At 33.1% G+C, this 18,025-nt stretch overlaps 1 protein-coding gene across 3 annotated transcripts in view; it reads left to right on the top strand.

Moving 5' to 3' along the window:
- Nucleotides 1–18,025, top strand: part of LOC145686354 (uncharacterized) — a 91,066-nt gene that overhangs the window by 45,495 nt on the left and 27,546 nt on the right. For all 3 annotated transcript variants that reach the window (XM_081759607.1, XM_081759606.1, XM_081759608.1), the window contains exons 3-5: nt 2,081–2,259; nt 7,934–8,062; nt 16,263–16,404. In XM_081759607.1, the coding sequence (XP_081615733.1) occupies nt 2,081–2,259; nt 7,934–8,062; nt 16,263–16,404 (450 nt within the window). The remainder of the gene's footprint in view (nt 1–2,080; nt 2,260–7,933; nt 8,063–16,262; nt 16,405–18,025) is intronic.

Raw genomic sequence — 18,025 nt, 5'->3', positions numbered from 1 at the left:
AAAATGAAGTTTGGACTGAAGCTCCTTTCCTTCTGTTCTCAAGTACAATTACAATAAGTACAAATATAATTAGTGAGAGTATGTTAATTCTGGTTGAACAGTAGATGGAATGACTATAGTATTTGTGTCGTATAACGTTAACTACTGGTATAGTATCATTACTCCTCTCGCAATAGTTTTCACATCATGTTTTCTACAGCAGGTTCAATCATCTAAATTCTGCTTAGTGTACACTTTTCCAAAATATAATTGCGCGCAAATATTTCCAATACCCTTAAAATAGGAACTTTGGCAGAAATACATTCGAAGGGGAAGGAGTCAGAGTAGGAAGCATTCCTAACATCTTTCGCTGTTTGCTGTTTGAAATATTCACTCGTATTTTATAATTAAATTTAATGTTACTTTCAGAGTAAAATAGTAGTTTAGCGAATGCAGAAAACTTTGTTGTAGTTAAAGAAAACACACGTTTTGCGACGCCTGAAAGCAGAAAAGATGATTTAAAAAAAGAATGTTAAGAATGTCTTTTATCTATCATTGCAACTGAAAGATAACGCTACAGCTGTGTCGATACCCTGCGTGTTACATTGTTTATTTGTGTTGGCACTCAGTACTTTTGAATTTGGATCGAATCTCGCTGGGTGAAAAAAAAAAAAAAAACTTTTGCGCTGCTCTTGGTTTACAGTTTCTGATTCTATAATTCATTTCCTCTTAATAATAATAATAAGAAGAAGAGTGATGAAGTCTCGTTCTAATAGTGATGGTTATATATGCTTGATGGTAATTTCTTAAGTACTAGAACTGAGACTCGGGTTAGATTCCCGGCGTGTGGTTCGAATTCTATGTTAAGCTGTAGGTCTACGTCTCATATATCCTCGCTGTGGAAAGGTACGCTAAACTGAAAATCAAATTAGACCAAATCAGATGGAACACTAGATTTTTTAAGGTTTACGAAAATCTTATGGATCCATGTAAGAAGTGATTTTTGCTAAGGAGGAAGTACGTTGGGAAATACAGGAAAGGCGACTTTTTAATTTTTAATTAGGTTAGAAATTTATCCATCACCCCTGTGTAATACATATTACTAAAAAAAACTGTAGGGAAAGAATAGCAGAAAAGTTAGAAATAATAAATACATTTACCCAGTGGGATTCGAACTAAGTTCAAAAGTATTGACTCACAACAAAAAGAAGCACGGCTTTCGAAAACCCTGTGTTTTTTAAAGATTATTTTTTCTTAACTGCAACAAAGTTTCCTGCATTTGCAAAGGTACTATTTTGTTCTGAAAATTACATTCCAATAAGTAACGAAAGAAGAGCTTGAGTATTTCAAACAGCACAGCAAGCTGTGAGATGTGTACGAAATCTCGGTATTATTTTCCTATTACCCCTTTAAATGCGTTGTTGCCAAACTGACTGTTTTAAGGAACTTAGAAAAATTCACATGTACAATTGTATTTTGGATGAGTGTACAATGCGCGGCAAAAAACCTGCAACATGAGCATATAAGTTTATTGTGAAATGACGAAGTCTTTTGTTCCAAAATAAGTGTGCACGGGAGGAAGCCGAGGATTATGCTGGCGTGATTAATTCCACTTAGACGTTATGTTCATTCCCTGTGCTGTTAGGCATAGTTACACAATAAACTTACATCCTCATGTTGCAGGTTTTTTGCCGCGGATTGTACAAGACTCAAATTGAGATTGCACTCTTTATTTTAGAATAAATTGACTTCTTTCGTCTAGAACATTTCCAAGTTGACCAGCTTTTCCGTATTTCAATATGAATACACCCATATTTACTTTCGTAGAATTGAGTTCAGTGGTAGAGTTGGTGTTTTCATTTGTTTGTACATAAAATTTAGAAATATTCCAAAAGTGTTTGCTGGAAGTTCTACTAGGCCGTGCTATCATCGCTTATTACGTTCTTGGTAGTGGTCATTAATCGTTCTAGCGACTATCGAATGCAGAAGCAGTTACTATTTACGTAGACGCTGCCATACAAAGTACATATAGAATAGTAAATGTAAGGTGAAAGCTCATATTTTATGATATTAATTTTTATTATTATTATTATTGTTTTAGTCCGTACTTCAACTCGATCTTGCAAACAAATACACATCTTCATCCAATCATATTTATGAAAGATGTGAAGTATGTGGAAATGAAAGCGATTCTTGATTTTATTTACAAAGGAGAGGTGTGTGTATCTCAAGAAAATATTGGTGGTGTCATGAAAACTGCAGAGGCATTATGTATAAAAGGTGAGACAAAAAAAATATAATTTATTCTCTTTTACCATAATTAAGTATTATTTTTAATTTTTTGTTGTAAATTGTAATCGCAGATAGTACATAATACCGGCTACTTTTTCTTGAAATACAAAGAAATGCTGAAAACTCAATTTCTGAAGGTATTTTTTATTTTTGTATTTATGAAGCAAATTTAAATTGATTTGAAGGCTGAAACAACACTACATTTAAAAGGTAATACGATCACAGTTTGCACTACCCGCTGATTGCTTCTACTTCTTATATTTTGTCACTTGACTTTGCAGCCGCTTGAATTCTGCTTAAAGGAGAGAAGCAGTTCGTGGTTTGCGTGAGTATTTTCAGGAAAATAGAGTCTCATACGTATTATGTCCTTCAAAGCACAGTTTGCCTACAATCGCAGTATCTTCCATCGAATATAAAAGGGATACTTTCAGATTAACCTTAAAGTAACTTAAGCTACGTTATCTTTACTTGTATAGACAAATGCTGCACTGATGTTCATCAGAAGAGTGGGATCACATCTCACACAGTTTAACTCTAGCGTATACATGGACTCATAGCTGCTTCGAGGTGTCATTCTGCGGTTAATGTCAAAAGCAAGAAGTGATGTAGAGACAAACAGGCTATGTCACAGGATTGCAATAACTTCGTTATTATTCTAATCTCAAAACGGTTTCAGTATGTCATTTCACTGTGTGAATCGCCCCTGTTCCTAATTTTATCGTATTTCAAGATTTTCATTTTACTCTTCCTCACTGTAGTCACCAAAATATCTTTAAAACACCCACTTCTAAAACTTATACGGGGGATTCCTTTATTCTTCCATAATGTTTCATAACATAGTTGGGTGGTTTTCTTTGGTTTGTTCTAGTTGGTAACGTAATTGAATTTGTCACCATGATACCATTTGCCGACTTGATCTATCAAATTATGCTAAGTCAGCAGTTCTATATAGTGATTTGTTGTGTGGGAGGTAGATGGGTCACGTGATGATGATCTAATGTGACTTAGTAGGGAAGGACGGAGCTAAATGGAGAAAATAGGGAACGAAAGTGTGCCATGTGACATCATAGGGTGGACGTTAGGCGCGCACGCGTATATGTAAAGCGGGGCATTCTGCTAGCTGCTACTGGGAAGATACTATTAAAGATGGCATCATCTCTGACTTTATTAGCTAAACTCAACATTATGACGTTGGTATCGTTTACAAGATTTGGAACTTGGTGTAACGTACATGATTATATACTGTAAGATAATATAAACAGTATATGTAAAAAAAGGTCTGCGTAACATTGCAAGAAGGACAGAGATGACATTAGTCGCTATTCGGAAAAATTAGAATCAGACAATGGAGCATTAATATAATATTCGCAAGTAATAACGTTGCTTTAATTTATAAGAGAAAGAAGATAAATTTATCTGGACGTAACATCCGTGACTTGAAATTAATCAAAGTAATGTCATAAGTGTGCAACAAACATGTACAGTCCGCAACAAAAAACCTGCAACATGAACGTGTAAGTTTATTGTGAAACGACGGAGTCTTTTGCTCCAAAATAAGTATGCAGGGGAGGACGCCGAGATTTCTCCTGGCGTGATTCATGCCACTTAGACGTTATGTTGATTCCCTGGGCTGTTAAGCGTAGTTTCACAATAAACACACATGCTCATGTTGCAGGTTTTTTGCTGCGGACTACAAACAAGTTGAAACTTAATTTTTCTTCTTTATGTGTGCGCAGATGTTACACATGCATGCATTGTGCATAGTGAGATTACTGTCTGGTAAACCTTTGTTGCAATAACATGTCTACGAGTGCTTGAGCATAAACTATTTTAGCTAAGAAAGATAACTTGTTGATCGTGGAATATGGTCTAAATTCTATGGAAATCAAGTTAATTTGTGACAATGATTCTTTTAATCCAGTTATTCAAATTAGCAAAGGACTTTTGTTCGGAGTAAAGTTAAATTTGGTTGAATAGGGAAAACTTATGAATTTGGCAGTGTTTGTTTTTGATTACTTGAATTCGGAAGTGGGGATAACATTTCTTAAATCACTTTGATGCCATAATGAACTAGTGTTCCGTAAATTATTGGGAGAGAAATTGATGATGATTCATAAAAAAGTAACACGGTGTATTTTAATACAAGTGATTGGCATTATTTTTTTGCAGATTCGACCATGTGTAGAAAAAAAGTGTGAAAACTATTCAGTTTGACTGTTGTGTTGCATGAATATTTTGAACAGTATGTAGATATTCATACCTGCGTTGAACAAAGTATAATAAATTTAATGAATATCGCCTTTATAGATAAAAGGCAATAAATAAATAAATAATAATGAGCATGGATTTTCCAAGTATACACGTTGCTAATTTATTTATTGTCCTTCAACGGAGAATAGAATCTCCAATTACAAAAGGTACATAGATATTTTATACACTATAATAATATTTATACTATTATACATAACAGTGAATATAAACATATTGACAAAAATACACACCATACAAATAATGACTATTGTAAGAGTATAAGAGAATTAAATGTTAACAATATTACAAATAAAGAAAATATTACAGAAGCAAATATTCGATTTACACATTTGTATACAATCACACATTTACATTCTAACACAATATATGTCTGACTATTGTCAACATAATTCATAATTTTATATAAAAAAAATAATTGTTGAAAAAACTCATGTCTGTTACTCAGACTAATGTAGTTAAATTTATCTACGTAGAAGGGTTTTATACGATACTTTGTTTTTTACAGCGGAAACTCCTATTGTTTTAAAATAGAGATATCTTAAGAATTTCTTTTGAAGGCATTTATAATATGGAGCCCAAACAACGCATGCATATTTTATTTTGCTCCGAACCAGGCTATTATACAACACTAAAATAGCAGCAGCATCATTTAAATTTCTGGTGTTCCGTAAAACAAAACCAAGCTGCCTATAAGCGTCAAGAATGACTTAGTGATGTGTCTATCAAATGATAAATACATGTAATTTTTACAGCTAAATCTTTACATGTGGTGATTTCTTCCATTTTTCACCATTAAGAGTATATGAATAACTAATAACACGTTTTTTCACTCTTAACATAATCATAAATTTACATTTTTAAATATTGAGATTAAGCTTATTTTCTATACTCCATATATATATATATATATATATATATATATATATATACTGAATCAAGGTCGTCTTGCAGTTCTATCATATCTTACTTCTTTATATAATTTTACATAGTCTGCTTAAATAAGGTATTTGAAATATTTTATTGAGAATTTTAAGTCATTAATATACAATAGAAAAAATAATGGCCCCAGGTTTGACCCTTGAGGTACTCCCAAGATAGCTATGTATTCTGATTATTTTGATTGTATTGAACGTAATATTTCCCTCTGGATATGTATGATTTCATTAAATTTAAAAACTGTTGAGTTAATCAATATGATGATAAATTATTTAAAAATATATTATGGTTTATTTTGTCAAAGGCTTTACTAAAGTCCACGTAAATCGTATGTGTACTAGTTTTGTGTTAAAATGAACTGTATATATCTTTAACGAAATTAATTAAGTTTGTAGTTGTAGATCGACCAGAGTAAAAGTTCCATGTTGATTGACATCTATAAAACATTTTATATGATTAAAAATTCTAGTATATAGAATATATTCCAAAACCTTAGCTGTAGGGTTGGCTGGTTTAAACGAAGGTGGTTTAAATCAGCTGTTTTTGTTTTTTTTTTTTTTTTAAAAAAAGGTTTAAACCAAAAACCGAAAAATGTTCGTAAAAGTGTAAGTGTTCCTAAAATCTTGATGAACACACATTTGGGGATTATCACATGTCACTCCCGCATATTATTCGTATTATATTCAGACCTAAATTCCCCATTCATTACTCAAGGGATCATACTACAAAAGCAACTTTTTTTTTATATATAAGTTTATGAATGTTTCTTTTGTGATTTTTTTTTTTTATAGTTTATTATTCTTGTTACGCAACTGCAACCAAAGAAAAATTTAAAATATTGTTTTCTTTTAATAATGTTTACTATTGATAAAATACATCGAAATACCGTACTTCTTTGGGAGGGGGGGAGGAGTCATACAAACCCCACGAGAGGCATTTACTGAAACCAGAAGTATCTTTGGTATCTATTTATGTATAAATGGGTCAGAGCCAAAGTGGACTCAATTCTTATCTTTATTCACTTTTCTTACATTTCTTTAACTTGGACTAATAAAAGTCATGGTGAACTTACTTGGACTTAATTAGTTCTTCTGTACTCTGCAGTATTTTGAAATTGTTCATATGTAATTCTGTATAATGGTTTCACTTGTGCAACTGTTTATCTTTTTGTACTTTTGAAATGACACTTGAGAATTATATTAACAAGTATATAAAGATCAGTACAACGTATCAGGAGTCCTTCGTGAGTGAGTCGGCAGACGTATCGCATTTGTGGCCAATTATTCCCGGTTTCGAGTTCAAATGGAAGGCAATTTGTTTCGGATGTAAGTCGAGAAACGATTTGGACTCCGCTTTAAGCTTATGTGACCCTTCCAGCATAACCCGGTTGTTGCATAATAACACCAAGGTGAAACAAACTAATTTCTGTCCATATGTGATATAAATACATAGAGCAAATGATTTAAACCAAAAAAACCTGGTTTAAACAAAAAAAAAAAACTTTTTTTTTCAATAAAAAACCATGGTTTTTGCCAACCCTGCTTAGCTGGAGCGCAAATTAGAACAATTCACCTCTAATTTTCAATATTGCACGTATCACCCGACTTAAATATTGGACAAATTCGTGTTATTTTCCACTCTTCAGGAAATGCTTGAGTTTTTATTATAAGATTAAAAACTGTACATAGTGGACGCATTAAAACATTTGAACGCGCTTTTAGTAAATATGGAAATATTTCATCTGGACCACATGAACGTTTTGGTTTTAGTTTTCTTATAGCAGTTGCATACTGAACATCAGTAATTAGACCTAATGATAATGAGTTCAGTGATAACGGTAGAATATTTTCGTGGTATGTATGTTGTATAGAACTATCTGTGTATACGGATTGAAAGTATCGAGCAAATCTTTCCGCTAAATCGTTCGTAGTTTCAAGGGGAATGAAATCTTAGACCTGCGTATAGTACTCCATTGGTTCTAGATCTTAACGTCCGCCATCATCATTATTATTATTATTATTACTGCAAGAAAACTATATTATGTGTAAATATGAAATTTTAATTCAACAATGTATATGGAGGCTCATGTTTAATCCTTACCTAGAACTTAATTCTCGTTCACAAATATTTTAAGAAGAATTAATAATAATAATAATAATAATAATAATAGAACCAACATGCACATAAGAAATATATCTATATGCTTGGGCTTTTCTAAAGCCCAAGCCCCTTCATCTCTATGGATACTGCTTTGATTCTAGTCCTATTATTATTAATTTTATTATTTTCCTGAGCTTTTCTTGGTGTCATTTAGTAAATACTGAAATGGCTTCTAAATATTCAGTGCTATGCTTTTATCATCCATTAACCTTTAGACTTGAGGTAGTCTAAAAATATTCATAAAAACGTACAAGATTTAAGTCATTGTTAATTGTGTTTTTAAATTTCGTTTTAGGTTTGACCAATATTTGCTCGAATTGGATGTACACAGATGTAGGTGAACAGCAGGAAGCACAGGTATCCAAGCAACAATCAGTTATCTCAGCGGCCGATGATATCGAAGTACAATTACATGAAAACGAAGGTACATTGATTGATTGTGTGACCAACCCTTTTAATTATACAATTAGTTGATTTTTACTGTCGCCCTTAAATAACACGATGATTATGAAAGATGGAACTTGTTGTCTAAATAGCTCTGGAATCTTACCCGGACATGCAGTTGGCAAATGTACAGATCACTCTTGAAGGTGTCTTTTATGGATCCAGATTATTCTCGTCTGTCACATTATCTAGGTCTCCAAGGGATCTGGGTCACAGATTCCAGCACAAAGACACCTAATTCATATATAATCACGAGAGGAGTTTATGTAGAAATAATAAACTGGGCAGTATTTTTCATTTTCATTTATCAGCTATACTCTTACTCTAGAAGCTTCAGTTATCATGTGTTAGTAAAATAAGATAATACATTGCTAATAAGATTTTTTTTTTTTTTAAAGCTTCACTAGAGGGAAAGAATGAATAATGATCTTACACATCAATCCCTAATCAACAGCTGACGAATGAAATGTATTTGAAATAGTTCCTAAAATTATTGCAATATAGCAGAGAAATATTAGAACAGTATAACACACTATAAGTATACAAAATATGTAAAAATTAAAATTAAATTAAAAAAAAAAAAAACCTTACATATATAAAATTTACAGGTAGAGAATTAAGTCATATTGGTTACTTTTAGTATACTTTAACTATTTGCTTAACGAATTATTCATTAGCTGTTAGCTATGACAAACTTAACGAGTTTCGTCAGTGCTCACAATGAGCTAACTGTGAGCCACATACACGATAGCTACGAAACAAGAAAGCTATGGCATTATCAATACATTCACTCTTGTCATTTAGTATCAGAAATTTAGATAATCGAAGTCAAAATCCAGTGCTTTTAGGGATTGCAATTGTATAACAGCCAAATTTACATTAATTGGAAAACAGAAAGAGTCAAATATGTGAACACCCAAATAATGAAGAAAGAAAGAAAAATCTAAGAAAATTACTGTATGAGTACTTCAGAACTTTACATTAATAATAATTAACAGGGAAATAGAATCTGAATTAATTATATCCACTGATAAAAGTCATAGCCATATATTTATAAGAAAAGTAACTTACCTTGGTCCTCCGCATTTGTTCATTTAACTAAATGTATCTTTCCTCGTTGGGAACGTCGTCAGCAACGTATTTCATTTCTGTATTACCGGACCCTCTACCGGTAATTTACATCTCCTATTGCTTTTTTTTTTTCTTTCGTACAAAGAACAATTTACAGACAATATGTTTTCTTCTGTTTTCAGAAACTGACTGATTCTGCGCAGTGAAATGGTGAAATTTAACTGCAATAATTCTGATGTCGAAGCTTTTTAAAACTCGGTTTTAGCATGAAATACACTGATTTTCCTGGTATAAGTTTTAATAGTGTCCACTTTTCACACATTTCCACAGTTACTGTTCTCAAGTTCTTTTTATCACTTTTTTATGGAATGTAAATGAATCACAGCACGAGTTTCAAACAGATGTTGGTATTTGTCCAATACTTTTTATAAATGACACATGCAAATGGGATTTCTTTCCTCAATTCCAACTCATTTTTTCTAAAGAAAAAGTTCTACTTTATTTATATTTGCTGCTGTCCTGATAATTGACTGTCCGTAAAAATTATTTTCGGTGCCTTCCATTTCAATTCAGGCAGAGCATGTACCATCACCATCTCAGATAGCAACTAGACATGTTTTTAAGAGACCCATATTTTTTTGGTTTTGTTTTGTCGAAAAAAAAAAATCCCGCCAAGTAATGGGCCATCAAAGACGGGGAGTACAATTTATGAATTGTAGAAGACATGGAAAATGGTCAACTTCGGAGCCCCACCATTCGGCTATGGAGACAGGTAGAGTTATAATTCTTGTTGTGGTATGTACACTCATGTCCAAAATTATTGACGTATATCTATAACTGTCTTCTTGTAAGAATATATTTTGATAATGATTTTGCAGAGTATTTTTAATACTGATACTATGTGTATATTCGGGAAATGTATATTTGTGGTAAATTTCATAGAAAAAGAATTATAAATACAAAAATTAGAGTGAGTAAAACAAAATGTTGCTAAATGGACAAGAAAATTTTATTTTCGTTTTATTGTTCTAATTTACTGCTCTTTTGGTATGCAATTTTCCACATACATGTCTTTGCCGATTGTACATATACTAACCTTATAAAAAATACCGGTCGAATTCGTTATCAAATTATATTCTTACAACAACATATTTATAGACATACGACAATAATTTTGGACATGAGTGTACATAGGGATATAAATAAACTATATTTTATTATAGTTTGGTTTGCGCATGCGTATCTTTTTGTACATAAATTAACAAATGAATGTCAGTTTATCTGAAAAGTTGAAGTTTTCGAATTTTTTTCGACAACTTCCGGTTGAAATTTTAAAATTCTGTTTTCACGGTTGGTAAGACCTAGTTATCCGCTTTCAGAAAAAAAATGTATCACTTCTGTGTGCAACCGTAAATTCGAGAAATAGTAAAATTTTCAAAAATCGCCATTTTCTCGAAAACACCATCTTTTAAAATTCTGAAATTTTGTCAGATGGTGCAACTTTACATGAATAATACACACACCAAATACCATTCTCGTATAATGCTTCATGAATTAACTGCAGCCTTTTGAAGTTAGTGAAGTTTCGTTAAATTTGATGTCACAGTTAGCAACACTGGAAACAATAAAAGTGCAGTGATTTGATAATGTTTGTGGTTCACATTCATTAAATGAAAAATAAAAGGTTTTCTTGAATGTTTTTTTATTATTTTGATCAAAAAGGCTCTCTGAAATAGTAAAATAAGCCTTCTTCCTACTCCTCCGTTTTCTTAAACCGAAGTAATCTGAGGTGGAAATTACGATTACGAAACACAAATTTTATGTTACTTGACAAGGCCATCCAATAAATTCTGATGATCTATAAAAAGCTTGAACTATTACCTCAGTGATGATTTGGAATGCTCTAGACAAAGTCTCAAGTGCGATGTCATTACAGTGATCGAAAAAGGACAAAAAGTTAAAAAAAATATATATTGGAACGTTTTCTTACGCGTTCGAAAGAAATTTACTGACGTTTTGAACAGAACAATCTCAGCATAAGAATGGATCACTCGGAATTTTATAGTATTCGACTAAAGTGGATCAGTCCGCAACCTGCGAGGGAAGTGAGAGAGAGAGAGAGTGAGTATATATATATATATATATATATATATATATAGTGCAAATTTTAAGTTAGCTGCTACTGCGTTTGCAACAAATCAAAGGTGCAGCCTGTATTGAAGCTGTCATGAGTGGCCTATTTCCTTTAGTAGTATGATCCGTAGAAAATGACAGCTGTCTTATTCAAGAATGTGGTGAATGATGTCCTGGAGTGGAAGGAATAAGTGTGGAGTCTTTAATTATTGATCCGCTGATGAAAATGAAAGTGTTACGTATGCCATATGGGAAAACACTGATCTTGTTAAAAAAAACTGTGCCACTTTCTGTTTTCGTATCGTACATTGCTGGTTTAACTGTAAGAATTATAATTCATGACTACATCAAGAAAATCCAAAGAGAATTAATTGCTACCGAAAAGCATCGTATAAAATTTCAAGATACAAATTCTATTTTACTTCATGTGGACTTCGGTGAAAAGTGGACTGTTATTCTGCAAAGTGAAATTCAGAGTTATCACCGGAATATGAAACAACTGACAGTTTTGTTGTAATAAGCGACGACAAAACACACGATTCGGCTCATGTACTCATAGTCATAAAGAATATTCTAAAAATACTCGAAGAAAAACGAAAATATATTTTTATAAAATAGAAAAAGGTTCGAATACGTGAAAATAAGTGTCTACAATTTTCCAAACCGTGTTAGCAGGGTTGGCTGGTTTAAACCAAGGTGGTTTAAACGAGCTGGTTTAAAAAGAAAATTAAACCAAAAAAAAAAAAAAGCTGTAAATCGTGTGAACTTCGTGGTGACATTTCCACATATCAAACCATCCGCATTACGTTTATTTACTTTTCACCTTTTAATCAAGGAGTCCCGTGTTCAATTCTCGGTCGAACCACAACCCATCTTTCAAGTGTAAACCAAGTAGCAATTCGAGGTATCCCTTTAAGCGAAAGTCTTCTCCCTGATAACCTTGGTATTTCATAAGGATGTTAAGCCTAAACATACGAAATGAAACCATATTATATATTTCTACTTGCCTGAGTGCTTGTTGTTTTATAAAGAAGTCAAGGTTGCTTAAATATATTGATAGAAATTGGCAAAATTTATCAACTGCCTACGTAGTTTCGAATATCAGCTTAGATTGAACTTTGTTTTGATGTTATTGAATGATATCTACATACCAAATTTGTAATTTGATAACTCAGTTTTAGGGTAGTGATTATGATATGTTGACCTTAAAATTTTACATAGAAATACATTTAAAGTAATAACAGGATTTTCCCAATGGCTATGGCGCGAGTTTCTTTTATATGTAATTCTGTATAATGTTTTTACTTGTGTAACTGTTTATCTTTTTGTCCTTCTGAAATGCCTCTTGACAATTATATTAACAAGTAGGCCTATGTAAAGATCAGTACAACGTATTTTTTATCAGGAGTCCTTCGTGAGCAAGTCGGCAATCACATTTGTGACCAATTAGTCTCGGTTTTGTGTCCAAATGGACAATTTCTCTTGGATATAAGCCGAGAAGCGGTTTGCATTCCGCTTTAAGCTTATGTGACTCCTTCCGGCATAACCTTGTTGTTGCATAATAACACCAAGGCGAAACAAACTAATTTCTGTCCATATCTAATATAAATAAATATAGTAAAATATTTAAACAAAAAAATACCTGTTTTTGTTTTTTCAATAAAAACCATGGTTTTTGCCAACCCTGCGTGTCAGTGATTTCTGATGGTGCTGCATCCTACTTTAAAAATTGTTTTCAGATGTTCGAGATGGAGACAGGTCCGATAAAGCAGTGGTTTTGCAGTGAAACCGGACATGCAAGGGTTCTCTGCGACGGTATTAGGAAGGGGGGAAGGGGGGGGGGATAAAGAATGTGGCAACGCGGCATAACCTTAGATAAAACAGATACATAGTATTAAAACCGCAGAAGAATTCGTGAGTATAGTGCAAGTACAAACTCCGGGTATTACTCTCGTTTTGTTGCCTAAAACTGAATTCAATAATTTCCGAAAAAAAAAAAAAAAAAAAAAAAGAATGGGAAAGTATGCGATTGGTAACTGGTATTCAACGAAATCACCTTTGGCATTCAGAAAATGGCAGTAACGGGTCACCATGAACTAACTTCATTCTTCCCTCAAAATCGAGCTTCTGCAGTTCAAAGTGTAGATTTAAGAAGTCTGCAAAAAAGAACTTTCGTTACATACAGATGGTGATCAGAAAAATGGAAACACCTGTAGTTGGCAACACGTCAGATGTATGGGTTGGCAGTGGTGTCGTGGCGCCCGCAGTGCCGGACCGCTGGTGGTGGTGTGTTAGGTCGGTCTCCATACTACGTCAGGCGCAGTGGAACAGCAGTGTCCAGTGGCTGCAGCAGACGGAGGTAGTGTAAAATGGGAGACCTCTCAGATTTTCAAAGAGGGCAAATTGTTGGTGCGCGGTTATGTGGAGTGAGTGTGACGGCAGTGGCTACTGTGTTAGGTGTGTCGCGTGGGAGTGTCGAAGGTGATGACAGCCTACACAACACACGGGAAAACCACATCGACAATGTGCTACACAGGGGCGGACCCAGGATGCACTTCTGGGGGGTGGGTTAATACTACTGCTTAGAGTTACTTTTAAGAGCTCCAAACTCTAGGATGGGTTTTATTTATATATATAATAAGAAAGTTTCTTCTTCTGGGGAGCGATCGTCCCCCTGGATCCACCCCTGGACGAGTTGTGAGTGCACGAACACCTATTGAAGCATCTGCACGGTTACATACTATTAGCGAAGAACCCAAGCAAGCAAATGATTGGTCGACGTGAAAAAAGAAAAATCAGTGATATATTTTTTTTTTTTGTTTGTTTCCGAAGACCATTTTAAGTAAGTGAACTTGAAATTTGTGTGTTTCGTAATCGTAATTTCCACCTCAGATTATTTCGCTTTAAGAAAACGGAGGGGTAGGAGGAGGCTCATTTTACTATTTCAGAGAGCTTTTTTTGATCAAAATAATAAAAAACCAGTCAGGAAAACCTTTTATTCTTCATTTAATGAATATGAACTACAAACATTATCAAATTATTGCTCTTTTATTGTTTCCAGTATTGCTAACTGTGACATCAAGATTGACGAAACTTCGCTAACTTCAAAAGGCTGCAGTTAATTCATGAAGCATTGGTCGAGAATGGTATTTGGTGTGTTTATTATTCATGTAAAGTTGAACCATCTGACAAAATTTTAGAATTTTAAAAGATGATGTTTTTGAGAAAATGGCGCCCAAAAATGGCGATTTTTAAAAATTTTACAATTTCTCGAATTTTTTTACGACAAAACGGTTTAACACAGATGCGATACATTTTTTTTTTTCCTGAAAGCGGGTAATTAGGTTTTGCCAACCATGAAAACAGAATTTTAAAATTCCAACCGGAAGTTCTCGAAAAAAATTCGCAAACTTCGACTTTCAGATAAACTGACGTTCATTTGTTAATTTATGTACAAAAAGATACGCATGCGCAAACCAAACTATAATAAAATATAGTTTATTTATATCCCTATGTACATACCACGACAAGAATTATAACTCTACCTGTCTCCATAAGCGAATGGTGGAGCTCCAAAGTTGACCATTATCCATGTCTTCTACAATTCATTAATTGTATTCCCCGTCTTTGATGGCCCATTACTTGGCGGGAAATTTTTTTTCGAAAAAAAAAATGGTCTTAAAACATATCTAGTTGCTATAAAAAAAGTTTCAACAATATCTGAGATGGTGGCGGTACAATTTTATTTTTTTATTTTTATTTATTTTTTATCTATTTATTTATTTTTATATTTTTATTTATTTATTTTTTTTTTGCCTGAGTTGAAATGGAAGGCACCTTTCACAGGTTTCACTAACATAGCAACTTATAGAGCATTCCATGATATCGTGTATAATTAGTAGCACAAATAATGAAGTCTAGCAGACTCCAAGTACACAGAAACACAGAGTGATACTTCTGCATTCAGCATTGATTCACAACAGAAGTGTAGCTACCAGGCCCGTATTTAGGTAAGTGCTATTATTTAGAGTCCAGGGGCGCACAATATATAAATACGGGACTGGTAGCTACCTTTAATTTACCTTGTTTTGGTTTGTCACAGCTTGCACGAATATATCTATCCTGTTAAAGCATGCACATTTGACAGTATAGAAGTGCAAACAGTAATACAAATAAGTATTTATACGAATTTTGCATATCCATTATAATCTAGAACAAATACCTGACGATTGCTTTCACCCGTACAAAGTTACTCATGGTATAAAATACAGATAATGGAGTAACATTGAGAGTTCCAGTTTTTCACAGTTCAGAACAAAATTTCAAATTTCTTCTTGTTACTTTTTTAAGAATTTGAAATTTGGAGTTTTAATTTTCGGAGCCAAAAAATTGGCATGACTCCAGCCATATTTCACATTCTGGCCATAGTTCTTTTCCAGAAAACCTTATTCTGTGGGTCCAATTACTTTTGATTTTGAAGGCTTTCGAAATTGATAAATTTTGTACTTTCTATGACTGTATTCGAGATCTTAAAAATCTCTTTCATCGAAACATTATCGGGCCTTTATATTGTTGTATGAAAAAGTAATATCTCTACTTTAAGTTACCATAAACCGCAGCTTTCCATCTTTCCAAGTAACCGTGCAGGAGCCTGTTTCTATATTACTGGAAACTTCTATTTCACACCCTACAGCGAAGAAAAATGAATTTAAGTCCAAGATTGTGGCAAATAAAAGAAAAAATTGATAATCTCAGCACATTATTAATAAGATAACATTCAATGAAAATATCACAAAAAATACCTGATGTTTGAGCAGCTCCCCTTGAATTGACATGAAATGACCAGATATGTAAAAGTTCATGGACTTACGTTTAAGAATTTAAGAACTTTCGATTTGTTTGGAGATTAAATTACTGCTATTTTAAAATATGAAAGTTTCGAAATGTGGGGTTATGAGGTAACTTTATTTTTGTAGATCCTGAAACATGTCCAAAATCATCACTTAAAATACAGAACGTCGAAGGGGGATATAAGGAAAAGTCAAGTGATTCCAAGTCTCAAACAAATACGATTGAGTATAAAAATGACACAAGTGACAATGTAACAACGGAGACTGAGTAAGTAGAATTCAATACTAATTTAAAAAGAAAATTCCGATGATCCTTGTAGGCTGTAGTAAATCAACGTGCAATTTGCACCATTTTCGATCTAATTTTGAAAGCTTTGCTAGGTTATAATGATAACAATAAAATAGAAGTAACATGAAATAGAGTGGCAAAACACGAAGACATCTTACATGTTTATACCCAAATATGTGCTTCGTGTTTAATGCTTGAACACAGGTTCAGGCTCTCAATAAGGATACCGATATGTGGAGACAATTATGTAAGGAGGTATCAGTGCTTTTTCGTATTCTTTTCTCTTATTCCTGTATTATTATTATTATTATTATTATTATTATTAATTTCTTTCAGAATTAGATCAAGTAGAATCAATTCTACAATTACACGTTGATTTACGTTCAAGAAACATCGGGACATTTGATAGTCTTAAGTAGCGTGATTTATGAAGTGCTTATTGTTCATACCTAAGTATATAATTTACACAAACTTCCAACAGAATAAAGTTGTATGGTATGTGAGTCTGGTGCTTGTAGATATGCAATTCTCAGCACTGTTCCACATATTAACAAATTTTCTCTTTCAAATAAACTCATGTAACATGTTCAGCTAACTTGAATATATTCAACTGATTATGTGCTATTATGTAATGATAAATGATACTTAACGAAAATGAACATTTCTAAGTAAGTACAAACCGAAGCAAATCGGGGTATTTTGTATCTTAACTGAAGTCAGAGAAAAGTCAAAATAGGTGATTGATTTGAGCCAGTGTTGAGTATGATTTAGAAAGAGACTATCACTTTACCGACTTCGAGTCAGTTAAGGCTCATAATAATGCTTTTTCCCTTCTTCCGTACTCCTGATGGTTTACACAGTTTGGCTGAATATGCAAATTGAATACTATAACACGTTTAATAAATTTCTAGGTGTTGTATTGAATTGAGTTTGTCTTTTTTCAATACCGAGACTATAATAAGACAGGTTCTACTTCTAAAATCAGATCCCAACCACTACTCGGGTTTGTATGCAAGGAAGTACACTACCGAGAATCAAATCCAGGACTGCGCGTGTTAGTTACACCACCACCACGAAAAAGATATTGTTAGTTATCAATGTAGCGACGATAAATTATCACTCTGTAGTAATGAAGACAATTTACTTTATTAAACATTAAAAATAAACAAAATGTATTCCCTTCTCTCCTTGCACATCTTTCCTCTGTGTTGTCTATATTGAATACGTAGAAATGAAAGAACTCTCTCGTGATTATGTAGTTACCATAGTGTCTTTGGCGTGGGAAACTCGGATTCAATTCTCACCGGGAGTTCATGTTGTTCGAATCCTATGTTAAGCTGTAGATCCACGTCTCATGTATACTTGCTGCTGGAAGGTACGCTAAATTCTAATCTATCCAAAGGAAGACGTATTCATAATCTTTGAAGCACAAAATTCCCACGTACCAGTTTTATGTATTTATTTCCAACGATTAGATATTGTTAATTTAAAATAATTATAATAATCATAATTGAATGATTTTTTTTCTCTTTCTCTCTTCGACGTAGAATTCCGAAAATTGAGATCTACCTAAATTACTTTGTCTCACCAAAACGCTGGA

This window comes from Thermobia domestica, chromosome 5 (genome assembly GCF_964235325.1).
Source record: "Thermobia domestica chromosome 5, izTheDome1.hap1.1, whole genome shotgun sequence".
In the NCBI taxonomy this organism is placed as follows: domain Eukaryota; kingdom Metazoa; phylum Arthropoda; class Insecta; order Zygentoma; family Lepismatidae; genus Thermobia; species Thermobia domestica.
This window is presented reverse-complemented; position numbering and strand designations above follow the sequence as displayed.